The sequence below is a fragment of the Diplotaxodon limnothrissa genome, linkage group LG16, assembly GCF_057381915.1.
Source record: "Diplotaxodon limnothrissa isolate DT_005_m linkage group LG16, D_limnothrissa_male_GT1.1, whole genome shotgun sequence".
Lineage (NCBI taxonomy): Eukaryota > Metazoa > Chordata > Actinopteri > Cichliformes > Cichlidae > Diplotaxodon > Diplotaxodon limnothrissa.
Window position 1 is genome coordinate 13486267 of NC_140611.1, and position 25429 is coordinate 13511695.

The 25429-nt window shown below is 40.9% G+C and overlaps 2 protein-coding genes across 3 annotated transcripts; both read right to left on the bottom strand.

Moving 5' to 3' along the window:
* Positions 1 to 7192: 7192 nt before the first annotated feature.
* Positions 7193 to 18333, bottom strand: LOC146615842 (telomere-associated protein RIF1-like). 2 transcript variants are annotated; one of them, XM_085373706.1, is made up of 19 exons: positions 18271 to 18333; positions 15606 to 15713; positions 15358 to 15507; positions 15005 to 15104; positions 14632 to 14921; positions 14335 to 14537; positions 14066 to 14159; positions 13853 to 13984; positions 13488 to 13630; positions 13311 to 13400; positions 13173 to 13227; positions 10301 to 12932; positions 10020 to 10186; positions 9801 to 9929; positions 9637 to 9723; positions 8960 to 9075; positions 8699 to 8849; positions 8485 to 8608; positions 7193 to 8368 (listed from the first exon to the last, which is right to left on the bottom strand). In XM_085373706.1, the coding sequence occupies exons 2-19, from the start codon at positions 15663 to 15665 to the stop codon at positions 8079 to 8081; spliced, it is 5013 nt and encodes a 1670-aa protein (XP_085229832.1). In that variant the 5' UTR covers positions 15666 to 15713; positions 18271 to 18333; the 3' UTR covers positions 7193 to 8078. The 2 variants fall into 2 exon arrangements, with proteins under 2 accessions (XP_085229832.1, XP_085229831.1); XM_085373705.1 differs by having other exon boundaries at positions 10020 to 12932.
* On the bottom strand, positions 16752 to 24094 carry LOC146615843 (isocitrate dehydrogenase [NADP] cytoplasmic-like). The gene is made up of 7 exons (XM_085373707.1): positions 24008 to 24094; positions 23058 to 23179; positions 20955 to 21257; positions 18271 to 18522; positions 18027 to 18178; positions 17740 to 17880; positions 16752 to 17632 (listed from the first exon to the last, which is right to left on the bottom strand). The coding sequence occupies exons 2-7, from the start codon at positions 23177 to 23179 to the stop codon at positions 17481 to 17483; spliced, it is 1122 nt and encodes a 373-aa protein (XP_085229833.1). The 5' UTR covers positions 24008 to 24094; the 3' UTR covers positions 16752 to 17480.
* Between the last annotated feature and the right edge of the window lie 1335 nt (positions 24095 to 25429).

A 25429-nucleotide genomic window follows, 5' to 3' on the forward strand; every position in this document is an offset into this window, starting at 1 on the left:
AGGCCGACTTTAACATTAAAAGGTGTAAAAACAAGTACAAGATATTTACAATAAGCAGACCTCAGTAGAAGAAAGAGTCTTTCCAACACTGAAAAGTACAAAGGCCGACTTTAACATTAAAAGGTGTAAAAACAACTACAAGATATTTACAATAAGCAGACCTCAGTGCAAGAAAGAGTCTTTCCAACACTGAAAAGCACAGAGGCCGACTTTAACATTAAAAGGTGTTCAAATAAGGACAAGATATTTACAACAAGCAGACCTCAGTGCAAGAAAGAGTCTTTCCAACACTGAAAAGTACAAAGGCTGACTTTAACATTAAAAGGTGTAAAAACAAGTACAAGATATTTACAATAAGCAGACCTCAGTGCAAGAAAGAGTCTTTCCAACACTGAAAACACAGAGGCCGACTTTAACATTAAAAGGTGTTCAAACAAGTACAAGATATTTACAATAAGCAGACCTCAGTGCAAGAAAGAGTCTTTCCAACACTGAAAAGCACAGAGGCCGACTTTAACATTAAAAGGTGTTCAAACAAGTACAAGATATTTACAATAAGCAGACCTCAGTAGAAGAAAGAGTCTTTCCAACACTGAAAAAAAACAAAGTCCGGCTTTAACATTAAAAGGTGTAAAAACAAGTACAAGATATTTACAATAAGCAGACCTCAGTGCAAGAAAGACTCTTTCCAAGACTAAAAAAAAACAAAGTCCGGCTTTAACATTAAAAGGTGTAAAAACAAGTACAAGATATTTACAATAAGCAGACCTCAGTGCAAGAAAGACTCTTTCCAAGACTAAAAAAAAACAAAGTCCGGCTTTAACATTAAAAGGTGTTCAAACAAGTACAAGATATTTACAATAAGCAGACCTCAGTGCAAGAAAGACTCTTTCCAAGACTAAAAAAAAACAAAGTCCGGCTTTAACATTAAAAGGTGTAAAAACAAGTACAAGATATTTACAATAAGCAGACCTCAGTGCAAGAAAGAGTCTTTCCAACACTGAAAAGCACAAAGTCCGGCTTTAACATTAAAAGGTGTTCAAACAAGTACAAGATATTTACAATAAGCAGACCTCAGTGCAAGAAAGACTCTTTCCAAGACTAAAAAAAAACAAAGTCCGGCTTTAACATTAAAAGGTGTAAAAACAAGTACAAGATATTTACAATAAGCAGACCTCAGTGCAAGAAAGAGTCTTTCCAACACTGAAAAGCACAAAGGCCGACTTTAACATTAAAAGGTGTAAAAACAACTACAAGATATTTACAATAAGCAGACCTCAGTGCAAGAAAGACTCTTTCCAAGACTAAAAAAAAACAAAGTCCGGCTTTAACATTAAAAGGTGTAAAAACAAGTACAAGATATTTACAATAAGCAGACCTCAGTACAAGAAAGTGTCTCTCCAACACTAAAAAAAACAAAGTTCGACTTTAACATTAAAAGGTGTTCAAACAAGTACAAGATATTTACAATAAGCAGACCTCAGTGCAAGAAAGAGTCTTTCCAACACTAAAAAAAAACAAAGGCCGACTTTAACATTAACAGGTAATGTTAAATGGTAAATGGCCTGCATTTGTATAGCGCTTTACTCAGTCCCTAAGAACCCCAAAGCGCTTCACACTACATTCAGTCATTCACCCATTCACACACACATTCACACACTGGCGACGGCAAGCTACATTGTAGCCACAGCTGCCCTGGGGCGCACTGACAGAGGCGAGGCTGCCGGACACTGGCGCCACCGGGCCAGTGTGTTCAAACAAGTACAAGATATTTACAATAAGCAGACCTCACCTCAGTTTAAGAAAGGGAATTTGGGGGGGGGGGGGAATCACCTTCCACTTCCCTGACCTGCTTCACCATCCAGTTCTTCATGAGAAGAGGGGGAGGGTGAGAGGACGATGTACTCACCTTTACTGACACGCTCGGTATCAGTGTCCCATGCTTCATCAGAAGAGATGGCACTCAGGGGACTGTCATCAAGGATCTTGATGACTTCAGAAATGCTTCGTTCACGGGACGTTCAACAATGTAGTCAAGATAGCCTGTAAGGAAACGAGTTTAAAATAACATTAGTAAACACCCAGTGCTAAAGCTACAGGCTTCATTTATGTCAGACTGAATGACACTTTACTTGTTCATGTGAGAAGAAAACAAGATTTCAACTATGTCCACAATCATTAAGTGAAGATCCATTTTTTAAAGAAGAGCACCAAATCTCTGCCAAGGCAGCTCACTCTGCGCACACTACACTTTTAAGGTGACAGCATTGTATTTTGTGTTCATTTTGTTTATTTGTTCTCTTTAAACCTTTATGCAAACACTACGTTGGAGTAGGGTAATGGATAATAGGTAGTGATTTGTAAAGAACTGGACATGAATAGCTTATTATATAAATATAGTATAGTAAATTTATAACTAACTTCGCAGCTCATTCCCTTATTTTTTTTTTAAAATTCTTTCATTAACGATGTAAAATATAACGCAACATTTAAACTCCCCATGTACCAATTCCATGTCCTAAATATTGCAATACAAAAAAGGCAGTAGAACTCCAAGCACAATTTTAAAAATAAAACACATTTTTGTAACAGTTTCAGTATTATTTTTTTTTATCATCGCATTATGTAGCTGGGAAAAAGTTATAGTTTATTTAAATGAAGCCTTTGATCCAGAGAAGAAAATGATGTTAGGACCTACAGGGGACCTGGTATGTTCACTCCTATATGTTCTACCATTGTGAGGATATGCTGTTACCATAGAAACCGATATACACATATATATGTATATTTGGGGGAGGGGGGCATTTTACGAATTTTAAGCTAATTTTAACCATTGCACTGGAAAAAAGTGTCAAATTTGAAGGCTTCAAATCAAAGTAACACCTTTTTTCACATTCATACACCAGTCGGGAATAAATTATACACCTCTCCTGGAAAATTTAAAGCATACAAGCAATTTACCGGAAAAGTCTTGGAATACACTTATTTTGATCACATTAAAACTTGATATTCAAACTGGAACTTGTTAAATTATTATAGTCATCTAGTGACTCTTAAAATAACTGAAGAAATTTTGAAATGTACCTGGTGACTGTCGACGACTGGGGGTCCACGACGAGCCATCTTCAAGCTTTGCTGTTATGATGAAACACAAGTACAAAAGATCCAAAGATGCAGTAGTTGTTGTCGCTTTCTAGTAAAAATCCGCTTTCTGTAGAAATATTCTCCAAACGTTGTCTATCCACAAGCTGAGCTTGGAGCAGGTCAAGACAAGTCCAAGAGCAAGTGTAAAGGGACGACAGGAACGGTTCCACTGGAACCTTGTGCAGCATTCATATAGCTACAGCGGGCCTTAGTTACGGTTGCTAACATGCATGTGCACGTGATAGAACTATATGAATTGAGCCCATCGCAGTGTAATTTACAGTAAAGTTATGGTCATTTGTAGTTACTGCCTTTGTCACCCTTTATGTGGGATGTCTAATAACCATGTAGGTATATCCAGAAATAAACACAGATATTAGAAAGCAGTAAGTCAGTGCCTGAGATGTTTGCTTGAGTGAAAATCATTAGCATAGCTCATGCTAATATTACATTTTCACATTTTTCTTTTCAAAGGTAACAAAAACTTAGCGTTCTCGCTACTTACCATGCTGTAATACAGGTATATCCTAGCAATGACAACATTTAACAAATGTATTTTAAAATGCTAGCCCTGCTAATTAGCCTTAGGATTGCTTGAGGTCTTGTTTCCAGCTGACAAAAATCCTTAGAACCTAGAAACTATTATTCTTACCACTGTGCTGTGTTTATGTCATAGCAAGAACCTATAAAGATTATTGACATTTGGGCTACGTCCACACATACACGGGTATTTTTGGAAACGGAGATTTTCCGTTTTCGTTTTAAAAAATAATCCCATCCACACGTAAAGGCAGAAATTAAGGAAAACGCTGCTAGGAACATGGGAAAGCAACAGGTGGCGATATATTCCTAACCGTGCAGAAATGTTGGCCAATCAGAAGTCTAGAAGCCTCAGTGGGAAAAAGTAAACAAAGCTGGGGCATTGAAGCAGAACCTAGTTGTATGTGTGGAGGGACAGTAACTGTGTGTGTATATGTAAGCATTCAAACACTGCAGAGAGTACAATTAACAGTAATAGTATTGTAGAAATTAATTTCACCGAAACAATAATGTGGAGCACAGTGTGACGTCAAAAAATGCGCACACCTTTGACACTGCATTTTCTGGGTTTTTCTCGTCCACACCTAAACGCAAAAACTGAGTTTTCAAAAATATCCACCCTGGCCGGAGTTTTTAAAAATCTCCATGTTCAGTGACCAAAAACGCCGTTTATGTGTGGACGAAAGGTGGTAAACGCATAGAAAAATCTGCGTTTTCAAAAATAACCGGGTACGTGTGGATGTAGCCTGTATGATTACAGCAGCTGTGTGTTATGTCGTGGCATGTTTTAAAAATGCCACCTGAAATTTATGCAACCAGTGCAAGGAGGGGGGTTCTTGAGAGTTTTGTACTTTCATCTGATAACACATACTGTTTATGTATATTTAACACAACAGGCAAGGGATTGTGGTATAATTATAATTAACACAGATTGTGTAGTCTTTAAATAGACGAGCATTTTTAAAAGCACATATTATTTGAACACTTCAGTAACTTATTTTTAGTTTTGCTGCATATAAGTTGAATGCAACTAAATCACATTACCTTAACTTATTTCTAATTCAACACGTAATATAAACACTGTATGCTTATTTTGAAAAATAATAATTAAAACACTCCTTGTAATGCGTTGAAATCAGCCCAACTTTTATTTTTTAATTTAAATAAAGCATTTCAGCCAACATATTGGACACTGTTCTGCTGAACAACACACATATTTCCAATATTGTAGCTGGTGTTACTTAATAATTGATTATTTTATTTGTCACACAATTTAAAACTTTAATAACCTTTCAATAAAACAAAGTCTCAGATTTAATTATTCTGAAACTAAGTTCAAGCTTCCCATAACTTTTTATTGCAAGTTACATTACTAATATAATAAATATAAATGTTTTTATTGTTCATCCACAAGTGTAGTCTCTGGCTCAAACAACACAGAAGCTTGGTATGTTCGTTTGTCAGTCGAGGCATTACTGCTTGAATGCCTGTCATGAATTTAGCTCATCAAAATGCAATTGTCTGAAGAAAGTCTTTAACACTGTCCCAACTTCCCTTAAGTACAGTGGCAGTAGATGTGGGCTGGAGATGCAATGAACCTGCAGGTGACCACACCATCTGTGATCGAGAGCTCATCTCTCCTGGTGTCCTGCAAGGAAACAACAATATTCTTTAGAACACCAAGTTATATTTGGTCTACTTATTTCATTTATCTGTGGCCGGGTTGTGGGAGCAGCAGCCTAAGCAGAGAACTCCAGACCTCCTTCTCCACATCCAGCTTATCTACGGGAACTCCATCATGTCTTGGGTCTGATTCAGGGCCTCCTCTTGGTGGGAGACGGCCAGTACACCTCACCTGGGAAACGCCCAGGAGGAATCCTTGTCAGATGCCAGAACCACTTTAACTGGCTCCTTTCGATGTGGATGAGAGAAAAAAACAAAAAACAAAACATGTTCTGTCTGTATATATAGACTGTATATATAAGACATCAACAGGGCGTTTTTACCTAGAGAACTGATGATCACTGGATTCTTTTTCTCATTTTCAGATCATTGTAAGTACAAATGATTGTGCGTGAAAATTCAAAGATCATCAGTTTGTGAAATAGTCAGAACAGCCCGTCTGTTTATGTTTTTTTAAACATAATGTGTGTGTGTGTGTGTGTGTGTGTGTGTGTGTGTGTGTTTGCAAAATATATACAATGTGCAGGGGTTCAGGGCTCCAAAGGAAGGAAATTGCACACAACCACACTCTCTTCTGTTTACACACACTGCTCTTCTGCCACTGACTCCTTCTCACTCCATGGCACTCAGCCGAACTCGGGAATCTGGGACAGGTTACAGGGGCAGGTCCAGGGAATCTATTTACAGAGACAAATAGTTAGAAAAAAGCTAGAGAATCACAAGGAAATAAGATGAGGAATTTGCCGGGGCTACACAAACTCAGGTTGTACAACGATCCAGCATTGAGACGCTCTGAGTCACAAGTAGTTGCTAGGGAAACTAGGTCAATGACCAGCAGTTGGTGATAATCAGTCCAGGTGCGTGGGCCAAGGGCAGGAGCCCATAATGAGCTCTGCCCAGACAGACAGGAGGCAGTGAGAGAGAGAGCAAGAGAGGAAACAAAAAAACAACAAACACGTCCAAGAGTGAGCTAGCTGGGGAGAAACAGGGATCCAGAACATTATCATTCCCAACGTGTAAAATACTGGGATTTGTCGCACCCCTAGGGGTCTCATACTGAAGCAAAGGGTACCTTTCCACGTCCTTATTATCTGCTCTGGGTTCTCAATTGACTCCAATATAAACCCACCGGCGGTAATTTTAGCAGCCTCAAGTAGTAGTAGGATTGCGAAATGGACATCATTCAGCCCTGGAAATGGCCATTTTGTTGAGACCAAATTTCCAACTTATTAGTTTACCTGTAACAGGTTCTATTACAGTGAGTGTATTAAAGTGTATACTAGCTTCAGAGATTGGATTAGAATCTGTGTGAAGTCGTGTAGGGGGCAGATGTGTTTACCTGTAATTTGATTTGTTGTAGAGAAGAACAGAGGGTTGAGGGAAGAGCATTATGAGGAAGACTAGGTCTTTTTTTTTTTTTTTTTTTAATAACTTCTTTCTAGGGTTCTGGCTACTATGGTGTGTCAGGGTTTGTCATCACTGTACTATGACAGGGGCTTCAGGTGCAACAGGCACCAAAGGGACAGGGAAACATTTACAATGTGGATAGAAGTGCTTGGAAATAGCGACGGTGCTGATTGGATGCATTTTGAATTTCCAGCAAAGACCGATATCAAAAACACAACATGAGCACACAGCAGAGATCATTCACTTTAATTCACACATCTGTGTGGCATATTGATAAAATACTTCACGTAGTAACAGATCAGTTTGATCCAAATGGAGAAGCTAAAATGATGCCTGTGCCAAGACTGGAGCTGGAAACATGGATTTACGAGTGTTCCTTTCCTCTCCTCCTTTGAATCCATAACTGCAATAATGTATAACAGTAGCATATCAACGGCTATGATCCCATAATAGAAGGAAGTGTGAAATCAGATGGTAAGCAAAACAAGCAGTACTAGTATTTAAAAGTATATTTCAATGCTATGACTTTTGTTTAAAGTCAGCAATCTGCGCAGAAAACTTTACTGTGACCAGCAAACAGTGTGGAGACATGTCAAGAAAACTGAGAAATGCACCGAATATCTTTGTACTTTTTCAGAAGGAGATGTAGACCTGTTTAAGGATTTAATGAGCATATTCAAATTATTTTATTTAAGCATTAAAAAAAATAAAAATCACAAAGAATGAAGTGCTGAATGTCTACGTAAAAAAACAAAAAACAAATCAAAACAAAACAGGATATTTAAGTGAGATGACAAAAGGCAAAGAAACTCTGAAACTACAAAACATCACAACACAGGAATTTATCAGCCTGTAGAATATGCACATGGGAGGAAAGCATATGAACAAGGCATGAAGGCTTCAGCTGCACATGGGGAACATTGAATTACTTTATAAATGTCTCAGTCCTTTAAAACAATGTGCAGAGAAAGTTTAAATGTAAAATGCAGAGACTGCAGCTATTAAAAATCATCACTGTGCAACTGTGCTTCCCTTTCAGTGTTTCTTAAATGTATAAACCCAACCTCAAGCATAGCATGAGAGATGATGTGAAATGTGTTGCTTGCATTTATTAAAAAATCCTTCAAGCAAGAGGGAAACCGCCCCCCCCCCCCCGAAAGGGATACTAAGTTAAAACCCTAAAATCTTCTTTGTACAATGGGCTCATTAAACCATCCTCAAATATTTGTATCTTTTGTTGCAGTCCTTGAAACCCTTCGGTGTGTGCTTCATAACAGATACAGCCGTCTGACGCTTCAGTCCTTTCAGTGTTTGCCGTCTGTCTGGCAAAGGCGAGTCTGCAGCTCAACCACGACACGTCTCATCATGCCTCCCAACTGATCGTGCATCTCAACAAGCTGCTGTGGTGAGCAGACGCTCAGTTCCTGTGGTGTCATTCTGCAGGACAGTGTCTCTATTTCTGATGACAGACTGTCTCGGGGTAGCTGGCATTCAATTGTCTCATCTCCATCTGGCACCTCTGGTGTCAGATTCCCAGAGGCGTCCTGCTCAGGTCTCTCATCTGCACAGACAGGCTCGTCCACCAGCTCTGTTGCTACAAACACAAAGGGGAATTCTGTTTACATAATTCTAAAGAGATCAAGAGATTATTTGCATGGCATCACTCAGGACATTAACTTGTCACTGATGTAATACACAATTTTTACATACCCAGTGTGTCGCCTGACGGCTTATCCTCTTCTGTGTTTTGAGGGACACTTGTCTCTTCCAGTTCAGAAGTCATCATCTCTGTTTCATCAAAGCTCTTCAATTCATCCCCGCCCCGTCCTTTACGCTGGAAAATGACAGTGAGACATCAGGCACATGTGGAAAAGCTGCAGTAATGTTAGTGTTTGTGCTGGGTGGTGTTAGCCTACTGAGGTACCTGTTGTTCATAAATTTTGAGTGCTTTTTTCACATTAGAGATCTTCGGGGAGCGAATTGGCAGAGTCTTGATTTCACTGGGAGTCAGTGCACTCAGGTCACCGATCGTTTTAATGTTTCGGGCACGAACAAGCTGCCCAAAACCTCGAGACCTATGAGGAAGATTGAAGGTAAAATGAGTCTTGGTTACTTTGGTCAGAGATTAACAGAGAATAAATATTTGACCAAAATTTTCCTTTGGTGAACCCCGTGCTGTCCTCACCACATGTTAGAGGAAATCTGAGGCAGCACAGCTTCCACAGGTGTAGAGCAGCCAACCAGGGCAGGGTAGATGCAGTCTCTGGAGACAGGTCGAGGTTCCTGGCCCATTTCAGAAATCTGACAAAAAAGGTTCTATGTACCATTAGGATGAAGTCTGATACCTATGTGAAGCTGGAATAATCAACATGTTAATGCTACTGGGACTGAAATTCTGGACCTATGCCAGCGTTTTTTGGGTCATTCCTTCTCTTTCTGGTAAGAAAACAACAACAAAAATGATTCTAAAAACATGAGTGAAGCCTCATGCAGGATTCCAGATTAGGGCTGCCACGATTAGTCGACTAGTCGCAATTACGTTGACGACTAATTTAAAGAGAGATCAGCGTTATCAATAACTATTAAAGACCAGAGTATTAATAATCTCCAATGGCAACAGCACTCCTTTCTGAACTTCTTTAAGAAGAAATCTGATTGGTACATTAAAGTTCTTTCATATTTGTACCTGACCAGCCAGCATGCTACCTGGGCAGCTAACTGGCACCATCTAATCCAAAAGAAAAGCCACATGTATTTTTCAGAAGTCTGAAACTAAGCTTTAGAAGTAAAGAACACACTGGGCTAAAATGTTGTTTGTGTGTGGCAGCTTACTGGTGAGAAATATCACGTTTGTGTGCTTACCAGACATTTCTTGGAGCTCTTGTAACCTGGGCTGTGAAGATTTCTAGGATTCAGTATCACCAAGCCCTTTGTTGGAGTAGTGACATGCTAAAAGAAGCAGAAGACCGTCAGGGTTTGCATGGTTGTAAAATATCGCAATTACAAACACTGATGCTCAAACATACCTTTGGCTGTGGAATATTAGTAACCCTTGACCTTCTAGGTGAGCTGGTTCTGATGGCTGGGCTACGACGATCGATGTCGTCTGCAGTTTCCTGCTGCTGGATTGGATTAGCAAAGGACACACGCCTGGACTACAAGTCGACAACAAAAAAAAAAGTTACAAATATTTCAAGCCAATGTTCATTTGAAATACATTTTACCAAAATGTGTTCATCACTCACTTTAACAAGAGGTGAAGGAGTGTCCACTTCCAGTGGTCTCTTCTGGCCCTTCTTAAGAATACTGGTAGAGGGTGAAGCAGAAGGAGACCAGGTACCTCTGGTCTTGCCACTGCTGGGGCTATGTCCAATATCTGGAGCCATTACAGTCTCCAGGTCCTTCTGTTTCACTGGAGAATCAAGAAAATCGCCTTTACTTGTAGGTTCTGATTGCAATGAAGTCTTACAAACATCAGTCAAAGCATCAGTGCTGGCAGTATTCTGTTCATCCTCCACAATCTCACTTTGACCATCTTTTTCATTCTCCTGTGGTGGTGTGGTCTCTTTCTCAGCACTGGCCTCTGAATGCTGAATTGAAGCAGCATGTTGTTCCTCCTCAGAAAGGTCACCAGTAACTTTTAGACTCTCCATTTGCGTGTCCGTGTTCTCCTCAGGAGGTCCTCGGGGACCTGAATTTAAATCCAACATTTGTTTTTCTGTCACCACTTCATCAGCTTTCTCCTCTGGTGACTCCCTGACTTGCACACTGTGCGTTGCCTCATTAGGAGGTGCAAGTGTCTGTTCATTACACACTTCGACAGATTCAATCATTTCCAAGTCCCCTGTGTGATTTTGTGTGGTGGAATCATCACCATTTGTTTCAGAGTCTCTTTGCTCTGTGTCACTAGCTGGCACAGTCCTTTGCTTTGAGTCATCAGCTTGAGGTTCTGGACCTAGAACATCATCTACTTCCATCGGCAACTCTTCTTTACTTTGAGCTTCAATTTTATTTGTATGCTGGATCAACTCAGAACTAGGTGAATCTTGGGTTTTTGATTCCTCCAAATCAGTGACATCTTTTGCTTCGGTGATTTGACTATCCAACTCCTGAGAGGCATCGGTGTCAAACTTTTCCATATCTTTCTCAATAGTGTCCTTCGATTCGACTGCAAGAAGTCTCTGAAGTGATGCTCGGGGCCTCCCTCTTTTCTTTTTGGGAATGACTGAGTGTTCTCTGACCTCAGAGGATTCAGATTCTGAGGACTCCATACTTGCCATTAACGCTGGAGAGGACCTTCGTCTGGAATATCTGCCCCTGCCTTGAGAGGACTCTGAACCGGAAAGATCTAATGACTGAGAACTCTCTGGTGTAGAGCTAGGACTTGATTTTAGTTGCTCCTCTAATAACTTGCTCCTTCTAGTCCTTCCTCCAATTCGAGCGTCTGCCTGGCCGACTACAGAATTTGTTATGTGAGAATTAGACCTCATTTGCCTTCCTGATGAAATTGTATCGTCATTTTTGTCTTCAGATTCTGACACTTCAGATGATACCTTACTTCTTCTTGATCTACGTTTAGATGGGCTATCAGTAGATGAAGGTGTGATCACTTGAGAGTCTTCTCTACTTTCTAGTTCGTTGTCTTCATCCTTGAGTAGTTCTTTGCCTAAAATATTTGTCGTGCTTGAGCCAACTTGGGACTTATTAGTTGGAGAAGTAGTGACAACTTGAGAATCCTTTTTGGCGTCTCCATTAGGCTCAGACTCCTGCGACTGGCCTTTAACTTGAGGTGAAGAAATAACCATTTCAGAGCCCTTCGGTTTCTCGCCATTGTTTTCTGACTTTTGGGACTCACCGCCAGTTTGAGGAGAAAGAATGATTGCTTTGGAGTCTGTATCTGACTCCTTGTCTTTTTCAATGTGGTTTACTTGCTCATCTGTGGCAGTTTGACAAGACTCCTTTGTGTCAGGCAAAACGTTTTTTTCCAATCCATCTTCATCACTGAATGCTTTGCTCTGTTGACTAAGCCCACCCTGTGATTGGCTTTCATGATTCGACTGCTTGTCTGATCTTAAATCAGTTTGGCTGGACTCATTGGTGCTTCTCCTTTTACGTCCAGGTTTATCAAGTAACTCCTGTGAACTGGTGTTCAGTTTGATCTTCTTGCGAGCTCTACCCTGAGAATTGGTTTGGCTCGACTCACCCGAGTCCCTCTGAGCTCTTGAGCGCAATCCTTCTCTACCGGTATCCTCTGCAGCTTGCTTACTTCTTGTGTTTGGTCTGCTCTGCATCAGAGACTTTGGAGAATCACTGATAGGCTCTTCTCCAGAACGTCTCTTTTTGACATGTGAGTATTTGGCTTCCCGTTCCTCAGGGTCCTCTCCAGGGAGCTGAGGTCTGACTCTCTGGCGTCCAGATCGTCTGGGTTCACTGGGAGATGTCTGACTTGGAGATGACTGAGAATCCTCCAGAGCTGATTGAGATTCCTCTTCCTGACTTGAGGGAATTATATCCTGTGAAATAGAAGGTCTTTTTGTGCTCTCCATTTCAGTCTGTGTATCTGGGATGACATTTTCATCCTCCATTGAGTCACTAGACAGTCTCTCAGTCAGCTTTACGGGCTCAGTTTTTGTTCTACAGTCTTTGGGTCTTCGAGGGGACTCGTCGGCATTGTTAACTGAGCACTGAGAGCTAGATTTTCCTGTCTGAATGGATTGGGAATCCTGAGAGTTTGGACAAGTGACAGGAGATGAGTCCCGAGAGGCTGATGTCTTGCTGGTTTTAGAGGGTTCTTGGCTATTGGATATCTTTAAAAGAGGGCCTGTAAATGAGGACGCAGTGCTGGGGCTGGCGGGTTTTCCCTCAACATACTTCTCCAGAGTAATGAAAGACTGACGACGACTGTTGGGTTTCTGGGGAGTCCCTGAAACCAAATCGGATGAGGGAGAGATGTTAGGGCTTGTGCCTTCTTTAGACTCTTTGTCTACATCTTCACCCCTATCGTCACTCTTTGCATGCTCCTCCATCGAAACATCTGCACACTCTGGGATAGTCTCTTGCTGCTTGCCATTTTCTGTCAACTTCTCTGCATCTGTTGGGCTGGCATAGTCTTGCGTCTCTTTCGTTTGAATTTCAGCATCTTCTTTTTCAGTGTCCATCTGAGGAAGGTAAAAGAAACAAAAATATAAAAGTTATCAACTCTCTCTACAGATGTACACCAGAACTAACTGATCAATATATCTATATAGTGTTCATTTGGCAATTGCACAGTTTGGTTTCAATGTTGAGCTGCTTGGTGCCTATAGAAAAGAACAAAACAATGTCTATGTTATCTATGTATGTACTCATTGCTGTTAGCTTATGTAGTCAACTAAAAGTGGAGTTGTGTGTTTTGTTACCTTGTCAGTAGTCTTTTTGTTTACAACATCGACTTGTTCAGTTGGCAATTTGTCCCTGTGGAGGAAAATATAAATAAATTCTCTGTTAATTCTGAATATGTTTTATTGCAGGGATTTATTGTGATTCTGAGAACTTACAAAGAGTCTTCTTGACTCTGCGTGTACTGTGTGAAGGCCGTGGTATCCAGAGAGGCATCAAGGTTGTTGTACATGGCAGGAATGTCAACTCTTTAACAAAAAGCATTTGCTTTACATAAACAATCATGTGAAATCCAAATGAGCAAATGAAAACAGGCTGAAGAGGGCAAACCTGACCTTTTAGTCCTTTTCACCTCTTTCTGATGCTCTGTCAGAACTCTCTCCTTCGCCTCAGGAGGAATGAACACAAAGTCGATGGATGCCTCTTCTTCCAAGACCTCCCTGCGGGGTGGCTTGGGTGAACCAAAGTCCAGTTTTGTCTGAAGGGAAACAGATGAAATCAGTTTTGCAATTAAGGGCGACAATAAGGGATTATTAATTATAACATGTCTAATTGATGTTGTGTTTTTAATATGAGTATCTAAACAAATCAATATGGATAAGCTGGCTGGTTAATTGTGTCTTTTTTTTCCTCCCCCCCAATGTGTTTATTTCATCCAACATGTCCCTCAGGAAATTATCAAGTTTGATTCTAAAATTACAGAAACTGGCTTGTTAGTCTTCATTGAGCTCTTCTCCTTCAGCTCAGCAGTCTTTCCCAGCAGCGAGTCCCTCTTCCCCACAGATGAAACCGGCATCCCGCTGAGCTTTGTCTCCAACTGAGAATTCTCACTCTGAACACAGAGACAGAGAGAAAGTGCTGAATAAAGCTGAAATCACAAAAGTGAAAAACAAAGATAACTAGGGCAACTCACTGAATATTGTCCACTGAGCTCATCGGGATAACTGACGACCTCGAAGCCAGGAAGAATGATGGGGGTCTTCTGTTTCACCTGGCTCAGTACTGGCCTGTGTTTATTTTAAAAAATATTAGGATAATATTAGCGACATTAGAGTCTTAAAGCCATAGGAATGCCCCTGCAGGGACTAGGAGCCTCTGTAGGAGTACTTTTTCCACAGTAGTAGTTTTTAAATGCAATAAAAATTGTGAACTCATTAAAAAAAAATTAATGAAGACAATCACCTCATCTCATCAGGATACGTGAGGCTGACTGCATTGGCAAAGGTGGAGTTCCAGAACTGGGTGACTGAGGTGCGGAGGTGCTTGTTCTTGTGCGGAAACACCACACAAAGCAGAGGAGAGAGCAAAGCCAGGAGTTCATCATTGTGGGCCAGAGAGGAACGGCTTTGCAAGCAGTTGAAAACCTCACCAAGAAGCTTCTCCAACTGTAGGAAGGGAAGAGAAAAGGACAGACATTAAAACTAAACCCTAAAATGACAAATGCTAAAAACCTACTTGGTCAGCTGATGAGGAGCCCACCTTTCCCAGAAGCTGTGAGGTGAACTTGGATGGCTCACTGGCTGCATTTTTATAAAGGAGAGTGAGGGGATGAATCAGAGAGTTCAGAGCCTCCTGGACAACATTTGCCAGAACGAGGTTTGTGAAGAGAGCAGAAAGGACGGACAGCAGGGCCGAGCCTACTGCCTCAGAGGAAGTCTCAGGGTCCTCCAGATAAACCTCTAAACACTGTACCAGCAGGGACTGGAACATAGACAGGTTGCCCAGGGCTTTATTCCTCTTTCGCATCCAATTCACAGGAGTATGGGGGGCTGGAAGAAATGACAGGTTTAGAAACTAAGTGCATGTGTGTAATTTGTATAAAAGATGAAGTAAAGCTCGTTTCAGTTCTTACACTTAAGCTTCTGCTGAAACTGAGGCGTGTACGGAGAGAAGTCCACACACTCGACCATGACATGGAGGATACTGGCAACAGCATTACACGTCGAAGGAACCTGAAGGATCAGAGTCAGATTAGAGTTCTTCTAAAGGCTGCAAGCAATATTCTTACCTCTGTGGAATTTTTTTAAATCATGACAGATTGATGAATCAGCTTATTTTCCAAATATTCACATCTCTGAAAAGGTTTATTTTTTGTCCATATTTGTTATGGAACATGAAATAAAGTCATGTTTATTAGGTTTGAGCTTGTTATACTCGGCTGGAAAGCTTCTATGTAAAGCTGTTTATACGTCACCATGTACTCACCCTTAGGGCTTCTCTGTCTATTGCAGCATCCATCTTTGCACAGAGCTCCTCGCAGCAGATGTTCTCCTCAGCTGTGACCACCAATGCAGAGCAGCAAGCAAATACTTTGTAGAGCTTGGACCATGAAGAAAGCATCGACTTCTGAGCCAGCTGAAGAAATTAAAGGAATGAGAATGAGGTCATTGAAGCGGACTGAATGGAAAGCATGACTTTGTTATTTCTTTATGGTTGTTCCATTTGCACCAGACCTGTGGCAGTGGTGTGCCGTGTAAGAGATGTGTAATGGGGAGCATCAGGGCAGAGTGCATAGCACTGAAGTTGTGCTCCAGAGCGTCACCTTGGTTCACTTCATTAGTCTGTCAAAATAAAAGAGTCAAAGGAAGTTAAACGCTGGTGCTACATTTGTTAAATAAGACTTTAACAGGACGTTAAGGTACAAAAAAACAAAACAAAAAAACTTTACACTGCGTTCCAAATTTTTATGCAAATGATGTTTTTCTCTGATTTTTTTTTTCCTCTGAATAGTCGATTCAAATGACAGTCAGCATAATTTTAGAGTCATCAACCATTAGAGTACAACTCAAATGTTACTCAACAAAACTGCCAATGAAAAAGTATGTTTTTCAAAAATAATAGACTCAAAATGCACTGTTCCAAATTATTACGCACAGAGTTTCAAAACATTTTATAGATAGTAGAGAATTGAAAATGGTAATTTGTTGAATTTGCAGCATTAGATCAATTTTACTGAAATCAAAAACATCTTAACAGGTCAAAGCTACATATTAACATAGGACCCCTTATTTGATAGCAGTTTTACAATTCTTGCATCCATGGAACTTGTGAGTTTTTGGAAAGTTTCTTCTTGAATGTCTTTGCAGGATGTCAGAATAGCCTCCCAGAGCTGCTGTTTGGATGTGAACTGCCTCCCACCCTCTTATTTTTTGGTTTGAGGATGCTCCAAAGGTTCTCAATAGGATTGAGGTCAGGGAGGAATGGGGACCACACCATGAGTTTCTCTCCTTTTATGCCGATAGCAGCCAATGATGCAGAGGTGTTCGCTGTAGCATAAGATGGTGCATTGTCTTGCATGAAGATGGTTTTGTTGCAGAAGGCACAGTTCTTCTCTTTCTACCATGGAAGAAAGTGGTCAGTCAGAAACTCCACATACTTTGCAGAGGTCATTTTCACACCTTCAGGGACCCAAAAGAGGCCAACGAGCTCTCTCCCCGTGATTCCAGCTCAAAACATGACTCCACCACGTCCTTGCTGACGTTGCAGCCCTGTTGAGACATGGTGGCTGTCCACCATCCACCACTGCATCCATCTGGACCATCCTGGGTTGCATTGCACTCATCAGTGAACAGGACTGTTTGAAAATTAGTCTTCATGTAGTTCTGGGCCCACTGCAGCCGTTTCTGCTTGTGAGCATTGGTTAGGGGTGGCCAAATATAAGGTTTATGCACAACTGCAAGTCTCTGGAGGATCCTACACCTTGATGTTCGCAGGGCTCCAGAGGCACCAGCAGCTTCAAATATGTGTTTGCTGCTTTGTTAGCAGCTGCTCTCTTAGTCTGATGCATTTGTCTGGCAGAAACCTTCATCATTGTGCCTTTATCTGCACGAACCCATTTGTGCTCTGACTCAGCCACAAATTTCTTACATTATGGTGATCATGCTTAAGTTTTCGTGAAATATCTGAGGTTTTCATTATGTGTCCAAGGCATTCAACTATTTCACGCTTTTCAGCAGCAGAGAGATCATTTTTCCTTCCTATATTGCTTGAAAATGGTGGTCTGCTTAATAATGTGGAACATCCTTCTTCAGTAGTTTTTCCTTTAATTGGGCTCACCTGGCAAACTAATGATCACAGGTGTCCAAGATTGAGTTTAGTCATCCAAAGAGCCCTGAGACACAATTTCATCCATGGGTTTAATTGAAAAACAACTTATTTAACCTTTATGACACTTAAACACAATTGGCATAATAATTTGGAACGCGGTGTATATTCTAAACTTATTTGGTCTTAAACTTGCATTTTTCTACATCCATATATTAATAAGTGGGCCACCAAGCAAGGCTTTGTTCTTCATACTCAGGGTTTCCACCATTGCAGTGCAAACCCTAAAGTTGCTTCCAGCTTTGGAGAATTATGTTGCGTTTTTCAATGGTCTCGATGCAAACAGCCTCCAGCGCCTCCGAGAACACTCGCAGCTCGGCATTGTTATCAAGCTTTGCCCGGTGAAGCAGGCCCCGTGTCCATGCAAAGATGGAGGCTGTAGGAAACAGACACACAGTGAAAGAGCATGCATTAGATAACTAACCTAGAGATAACCTTAGAGATAAAATCACATACGATCACTTTTCCACAATCTGAGCCTACCAATAGGATTGGTGGAGGTTTCCTTTCCCTGCTGGTGTAGTCTGTAATGTCGAGTCACTGTGCCATGGGCAGCCTCTGACTCTACTGTACGTCCATCAGGACAGACAAGCACACTGGTCATCATACCCAGGGAGCCGTAGCCTAAAACAAAGGGACAACCAAAAACTACATTAACATCTGAATATCATTAGTCTACAGTACACTGCAATTTTTTTAGGCTTTTATTATTTAAGTTTCTGCATGGTTTTTCACATAACTTCTGATCTGAACCTCCTTTTTAAACCAACCTTGTGCCACAGAGTCAGACTGTACATCTCCATCATAGTTCTTGCAGGCCCAAATGAAGCCTCCCTCAGATTTCATGGCTTGGGCCACCATGTCATCAATGAGACGGTGCTCATACCAGATGCCCTTGGCCTCAAACTGAGCACGATACTCTCTGAAGCACACAAGAAGGTGGACAACACAGTTCTGGCCCATGTCTGCTACAAGGATGTTTGCATAAGCTGCTTGTGCATGTGCTGTCCTTACTTCTCATAGATCTCCTGAAAGATGTCTTTGAAGCGTCCATCGTACTTCTTCAGGATGGTGTTCTTGGTGCTGAGGTATAGAGGCCAGCCTTTGGACAGAGCAATCTGGAAAGAGCTATTAGCAAAATCCCTGATGGACTTATCTGTGTTGTACATTCCCAAGGCCACACCACCTGTGCCTGGATAGACACAAACAAATAGACATACAGACAGACTAAATTCACATGAATTATCGCCTTTAAAGGCAGACAATCTTGGACAAACTTGGAAAAATGTAGAAAAGAAACCAGTGTTACCTCTTACTCCGTTTAAAATTTATTTCAGTTCATTCAGTGTTAAACCTGAACATATCAATATTTACAAGAGCATGAACAAAGATATCATCTTTCACAGTATTTCACAATATAACCCATACAATATAAGGTTAATTGTACTAACAGACTTTTTAAATTTTCTACCAAACTTGCTAGTTTTGAAACTGTACTATAAAACAAATATGGAGGAAACAAGCTGTCAGCTCTTCTAAATCCTTGTTTTATACACTCTGTGGGGTGGACATGCAAGATATGGGTTTATACTACAGAGAAGCTTGATGATAAGATGGAGACAGTAAAGAGTAGATTCAATAGAATATTTGTTTATTTTAAACAATCAGATGGTTTGGAAATATATATATATATATATATATATATATATATATATATATATATATATATATATATATACACACACAGTGGGGCAAAAAAGTATTTAGTCAGCCACCGATTGTGCAAGTTCCCCCACCTAAAATGATGACAGAGGTCAGTAATTTGCACCAGAGGTACACTTCAACTGTGAGAGACAGAATGTGAAAAAAAAAATCCATGAATCCACATGGTAGGATTTGTAAAGAATTTATTCGTAAATCAGGGTGGAAAATAAGTATTTGGTCAATAACAAAAATACAACTCAATACTTTGTAACATAACCTTTGTTGGCAATAACAGAGGTCAAACGTTTACTATAGGTCTTTACCAGGTTTGCACACACAGTAGCTGGTATTTTGGCCCATTCCTCCATGCAGATCTTCTCGAGAGCAGTGATGTTTTGGGGCTGTCGCCGAGCAACACGGACTTTCAACTCCCGCCACAGATTTTCTATGGGGTTGAGGTCTGGAGACTGGCTAGGCCACTCCAGGACTTTCAAATGCTTCTTACGGAGCCACTCCTTTGTTGCCCGGGCGGTGTGTTTTGGATCATTGTCATGTTGGAAGACCCAGCCTCGTTTCATCTTCAAAGTTCTCACTGATGGAAGGAGGTTTTGGCTCCAAATCTCATGATACATGGCCCCATTCATTCTGTCCTTAACACGGATCAGTCGTCCTGTCCCCTTGGCAGAAAAACAGCCCCATAGCATGATGTTTCCACCCCCATGCTTCACAGTAGGTATGGTGTTCTTGGGATGCAACTCAGTATTCTTCTTCCTCCAAACACGACGAGTTGAGTTTATACCAAAAAGTTCTACTTTGGTTTCATCTGACCACATGACATTCTCCCAATCCTCTGCTGTATCATCCATGTGCTCTCTGGCAAACTTCAGACGGGCCTGGACATGCACTGGCTTCAGCAGCGGAACACGTCTGGCAGTGCGGGATTTGATTCCCTGCCGTTGTAGTGTGTTACTGATGGTGACCTTTGTTACTTTGGTCCCAGCTCTCTGCAGGTCATTCACCAGGTCCCCCCGTGTGGTTCTGGGATCTTTGCTCACCGTTCTCATGATCATTTTGACCCCACGGGATGAGATCTTGCGTGGAGCCCCAGATCGAGGGAGATTATCAGTGGTCTTGTATGTCTTCCATTTTCTGATGATTGCTCCCACAGTTGATTTTTTCACACCAAGCTGCTTGCCTATTGTAGATTCACTCTTCCCAGTCTGGTGCAGGTCTACAATACTTTTCCTGGTGTCCTTTGAAAGCTCTTTGGTCTTGGCCATGGCGGAGTTTGGAGTCTGACTGTTTGAGGCTGTGGACAGGTGTCTTTTATACAGATGATGAGTTCAAACAGGTGCCATTCATACAGGTAACGAGTGGGGGACAGAAAAGCTTCTTACAGAAGACGTTACAGGTCTGTGAGAGCCAGAGATTTTCCTTGTTTGAGGTGACCAAATACTTATTTTCCACCCTGATTTACGAATAAATTCTTTACAAATCCTACCATGTGAATTCATGGATTTTTTTTTCACATTCTGTCTCTCACAGTTGAAGTGTACCTCTGGTGCAAATTACTGACCTCTGTCATCATTTTAAGTGGGGGAACTTGCACAATCGGTGGCTGACTAAATACTTTTTTGCCCCACTGTAAATCTGTAGGGCATAAACAGACTTCTACAGTAAACTAACTCTAGAACAGGACATTGAGTCATTTCCTCAACATCCTATTGACACAATAATATACACGACATGAAACTACAAAAATCTGAGTAGTTTTACATCTTAAAAGATGGAAAAAGGTGTCTATGTGTCACATATTCATTTGTAGGTTGCCATTTTTAAATACTGTTGGAATGAAATTCTCTATAATTACAACCTTATTTTTTTGGAGACTTTGAAAAATTTACATGAGATGTGTGAAATCTTGACTAGAGATTCACAGATCATATATCCCCCCCCCTTAGCATGCATACTTCAAAGTTTTCAGTAAGTGGGACCGATAGGGTACCTGATCTCCATGGGCATGTCTGCCGATGATGATGGGCTTGGTCCAGCCGGACACCAGGCGGGGGATATTCTTACATATGATGGCCTCCCTGAACACCGTGCCCCCGAGGATGTTACGGATGGTCCCGTTGGGTGAGCGCCACATCTGCTTGAGCTTGAACTCCTCCACACGTTTCTCGTCTGGCGTGATGGTGGCGCACTTGATGCCCACATTGTAACGGTGGACTGCCTCTGCTGCCTCAACTGTCACCCGGTCATCAGTTGCATCTCGGTTCTCCATCCCAAGGTCATAGCTTTGCAAGGAGAGATTAAGAGAACATGATTAATGGTGCCGAGAGAAAGCTAATACATAATTTATAATGTCTTGTAAATGTACCTAGACTGTCAATAAAAACCTCAAAGTTTTAGTACAAAAAGCAAAGAATACTTTAAGCATTTTAGCTGCTCCTTCACAAGGTGTCACCAGGACGCAGCTCCACATGTGTGACTTAGTAAACTTTTATGCCCAATGCCCTTCATCACACATTGCCAAGGGTTTTTGCCTCTTTTTGCTTGTTAGGGTATGATGTAAACCACTATACTGGGGAGCTAGTGGTAGTAACTACTACAGGGCTCAAATGATTAGTAAATATAACTGATTAGTAATTATAATTGAGAATATTTGTGTGCTTCTAAGAATTAGAGTATGAGATTAAGAATGAAGACAGGGACCAAACACACACAGAGAACATTGATAATCTCAGCAGCAGAGGCACTGAATGCTATGAGCGTTACAAGTATTTACACATAACTTAGCAGCAGACCCCAGTGCACTAACTACCGAACACTATGCTATTGATTTAGCTGAGTGAAATGCAAGGCGGAGAATGTCAAAGTGCACCTACTGTGATGTGGAACACAATAACTGTGTCAAAGGACATGAATGACTTGAATGAGTGGTGAAAGTGAATCTGATTATGGAATAATTTGAACTGCTGCCAGAGCTTTTTGCACTTCATTATGAAGGCAATTTTCTTGCCTGCAGGCCCTGACACAGCATTCTTATGAAGGAGACTTTCTATTAACCCTCTGTTCCATTTTCTTTTAGGCGCTGCCACTGCAACGAAGCAACACGAAGAAAGCCAAAAAAAGGAATCAGTTGTGCAACGAAACCAGGCACTCTGCCAGCATAACTGGATCGGTTTGCTCCACTTGTTATACTTGAGAAACCTCACAGCTTTAACAAACAGTTAGAGGAGGGGATGAAAACCAGCTCAGTGTCCTTAGACTTCTCTTTGGCAATTATCTTGTGTGCTGGCTTTGTATGAAAGTGGCCTTGACCTTTTACCCACTTCCCTCCTTCCTCAACTGAAAATCCAAGCCACATGAATGAACCGATGAGGTTCATTCTTTGGAATCTTTGCAGAAAACCTTGCACATGTTCCAAACTATGTGCTTCCAAGAATTCCGTGCCCAGTGAACCACCTGACTGTGTGGTGGGACTTTTAACCATTGTACTATCGTGGATGGTTAACAACAGTGCAAAGTCCATGAAACAGATAAGTAGAGGAAGGTCAAATTAAGAAACCGATGACGCAAATGGATGTTATACTACCAATTATCGTTATTACTTTGTTTGGACATTTCTGATCTACAATATCACCCATCATTGCATTTGATTTAATAATACTTGTTGAAACTTTTCATTGTCTTCTTGATTACAAGACTTTTGTAAATAGCTTTTAATGCAATGGTGATTTTTTTTTTCTGAGGTAGCAGCTGCAGTTAGTATATTCTGCTTTGCAGCTGAACCATTAGACACCTTTCGGGTGGGGGGGAATGTATTTTCAGGGCAAAGGTCAATGATGGGGGATGCATTAAAGCAAGAATTCAAGCCAAACAAGAAGTACCAGGCATGCAGAAAGTGTTGCTTGAATTCCGTTTTTGATTCTGTTTTACTAAGACTATCCCTGCTGGGAGTACTTACCACTGCACCACTGTCATGTAAACAAAAGTATATTTACAAAGAAACCATTAAATGTAAGCGATCTGAGTGCACTGAGCTGCTAGAACAATGGGATCTTTACACAGTGTAGGAGTACAGGTGTATTCACCTGTGCACTTCAAGCTCCAGGTACGGAAAGATGAGTTTCTCCTTAATGAGCTCCCAGATGACCCGAGTCATTTCATCTCCCTGCATCTCCACCACAGAGCCAGCCTTGATCTTGGGAGACATCTGTCACAATAGAATGACCACGAAGAAGACAAAAACAAATAAGTTACTCTGACACTTATTCTGATAACTGAAGTGACTGGAGAGAGATTATTATTACACAACAATTTGTCAAATGACATGCTGATACCCAAGAGGGGGGAAAAGGTCTGTAGACTATGAATGAATTCATTCACAAGATGCTTAAAGTATCCAGAGCTATGACTCGGCGTAAATCCATAATAACCCTCTTCAATTATCCCAGTGGCCAAAAAAAAAAAAAAGGGGGGGGGGGGGGGGATTACCTCCTTGGTTATTATTTTTGTTATTACCATTGTTATTTTAATAATCTCGGTTGAAAAGACCTTATTGGTGGTGTTTCACAACAGATGATTTCACAACTTTCAAAGATTTCATTTTATAATCTCGCCTAAAGTTCACTTAAAGAAGAAGCGACTTGAGTTAAGCAAAGAAGGAATGCAGAGCACTAACAGGACAAGGTAAAAAATCTGATAAATAACAATCTGAAACATGAAACCAGGAAGGAGGTGTTGGCTGAGGATATCAGGCCTGAATGGCCACTATGTCGGTTTGCTTAAGCTACCCGCAATTTAATTTGAATGAACAGCCGACACAAAAGTGTATTTCATAGCAAAGCAAACAGAAAAACGCGTTACTTCAACTTTGTCACCACCACCCTTTTATTTTTCTTTGGACAGATGACGGCTAATGCCAGCAGCAGCAACAAAAACAAAAAAAGAAGGAGCCGCCGAGTATTTCTTTCTTTCCTGCACGACGCCATCATTGTGTTCTGCAGTAAGCGCTGTTTAATTCAGTGCTACAAACGCCTACCGTATTGAGTTTAAGATCCACGACACAACCAGAGATGAGGAAGCCGAACGATGACCTGCCGGAGAAGACGGCGTATCTAGCTGCTAGGTGCCAGTTTCTATTCCGCGAGCTCATTGGCAAGAGTCTTGGCCAATCAGAGAAGAGCGGAAAACATTTAACGCCAATCAGATAAATCCACACCGCAGAAGGGTAGGTCTGAAAGCGGTGATTGTCCATCTGATGAGGGTTTCCACGCCCACCGATACGCTTGTTCTATGCGTGGACTGTTGCACAATGGGTGCTATTTGACAGTTTGGTGGCAAAAGGCGGCACCACCAGTTATAATGGTCCATCTGAAAGGATATTAGTAAAACTGACAAACTACAGATTCAATATTTTGATTGGCTAGATCACAATTCTATTATTTTAATTTTAAAAAGAGAAACTGATCATAAATGAGTCTAGATTACACCAGAGCCCATATACAATTTCCAAGAAAGTAGGAAACTAAAGCTAAACGCTAATGGTAAAACACATATTATCATATGTGTCATTATTATTATTAACCACTTTTTAAAACAGCATACAGAATAATAATTTTGTTATAAACGACAAATTACAGACTCAGACCAAGTCTTTTGAACAACTTTCAAGTACTTTGTTCTCCAACGTGTGCCTTTCTGTTGTTTTATATATATTCCTCTAGTTTGTGCTTATTGCACAATCTTTGTGTTGGTGTTGTTCGCAAATCATCATAATTAATGCTGCATATCAGGATACTTTTCTTTCATAAACAATAACAATTATACACATTTTCTTTGGAAAACTGAAACTACTTGACGGTAGCATTAGCTAACCAATTAAGGATTTTGATTCTGATTTTCCTGCCCAGAACAGGCTAATTCTCTGTATAGAGAACCAGTGTTGACATACACCCTGCCATGACACCAGTCAGTCAGAAGTGCCAGCTTGATGCCGGATCCAGGGAAGACCTGTTTTCTATGGGCATGCACCAAACCACAATCGGGCCAGATGTGGCATGCCAGCGCAAAAACAGTGGCATCATTGCCAGACCTGGCTCATATCTGGATGACATATGGCTTACCATGCTAGAAGTCAACCAGCAGTGCCGGCTTGATGCCAGATCCGGGCCAGACCTGCTTGCTATGTAGGATTACATGCACTCGCAGTAGGTTATAAGTTATCTTTCTCGCCAAAAGAGAAAGGTTTCTTCATTTCTTGAATAACTTGAAAATCTTAGGTCAAACAGCTGCAAATCCTGGTTGCAAACAACGGTACTGAATTCTATAGTATTCATGGATAAATATGTTTGCCTGTGTCTTCTTTCAATAATTACAGCTATCTTTATGAAGTTGTACAAAAACACCTATAAGATTAAGCCATAAATAATATTGTCTGAGTCTGTTGGAGCTATGTGTTCTT

What these genes read in the sequence shown, in the direction of transcription:
- LOC146615842 (XM_085373705.1), bottom strand. Translation starts at nt 15,665, where the DNA reads ATGCACTCTGCCCTGATGCTCCCCATTACACATCTCTTACACGGCACA. An exon ending in TAGACAGAGAAGCCCTAAGG is followed by an intron (nt 15,105 to 15,357) that starts GTGAGTACATGG and finishes CTGATCCTTCAG; the next exon opens with GTTCCTTCGACGTGTAATGC. An exon ending in GTTTCAGCAGAAGCTTAAGT is followed by an intron (nt 14,922 to 15,004) that starts GTAAGAACTGAA and finishes CATTTCTTCCAG; the next exon opens with CCCCCCATACTCCTGTGAAT.
- LOC146615843 (XM_085373707.1), bottom strand. Translation starts at nt 23,179, where the DNA reads ATGTCTCCCAAGATCAAGGCTGGCTCTGTGGTGGAGATGCAGGGAGAT. An exon ending in GGAGATCAGGTACCCTATCG is followed by an intron (nt 18,523 to 20,954) that starts GTCCCACTTACT and finishes AGTTTGTCCAAG; the next exon opens with ATTGTCTGCCTTTAAAGGCG. An exon ending in TTTCAGGAGATCTATGAGAA is followed by an intron (nt 18,179 to 18,270) that starts GTAAGGACAGCA and finishes TGTGTGCTTCAG; the next exon opens with AGAGTATCGTGCTCAGTTTG.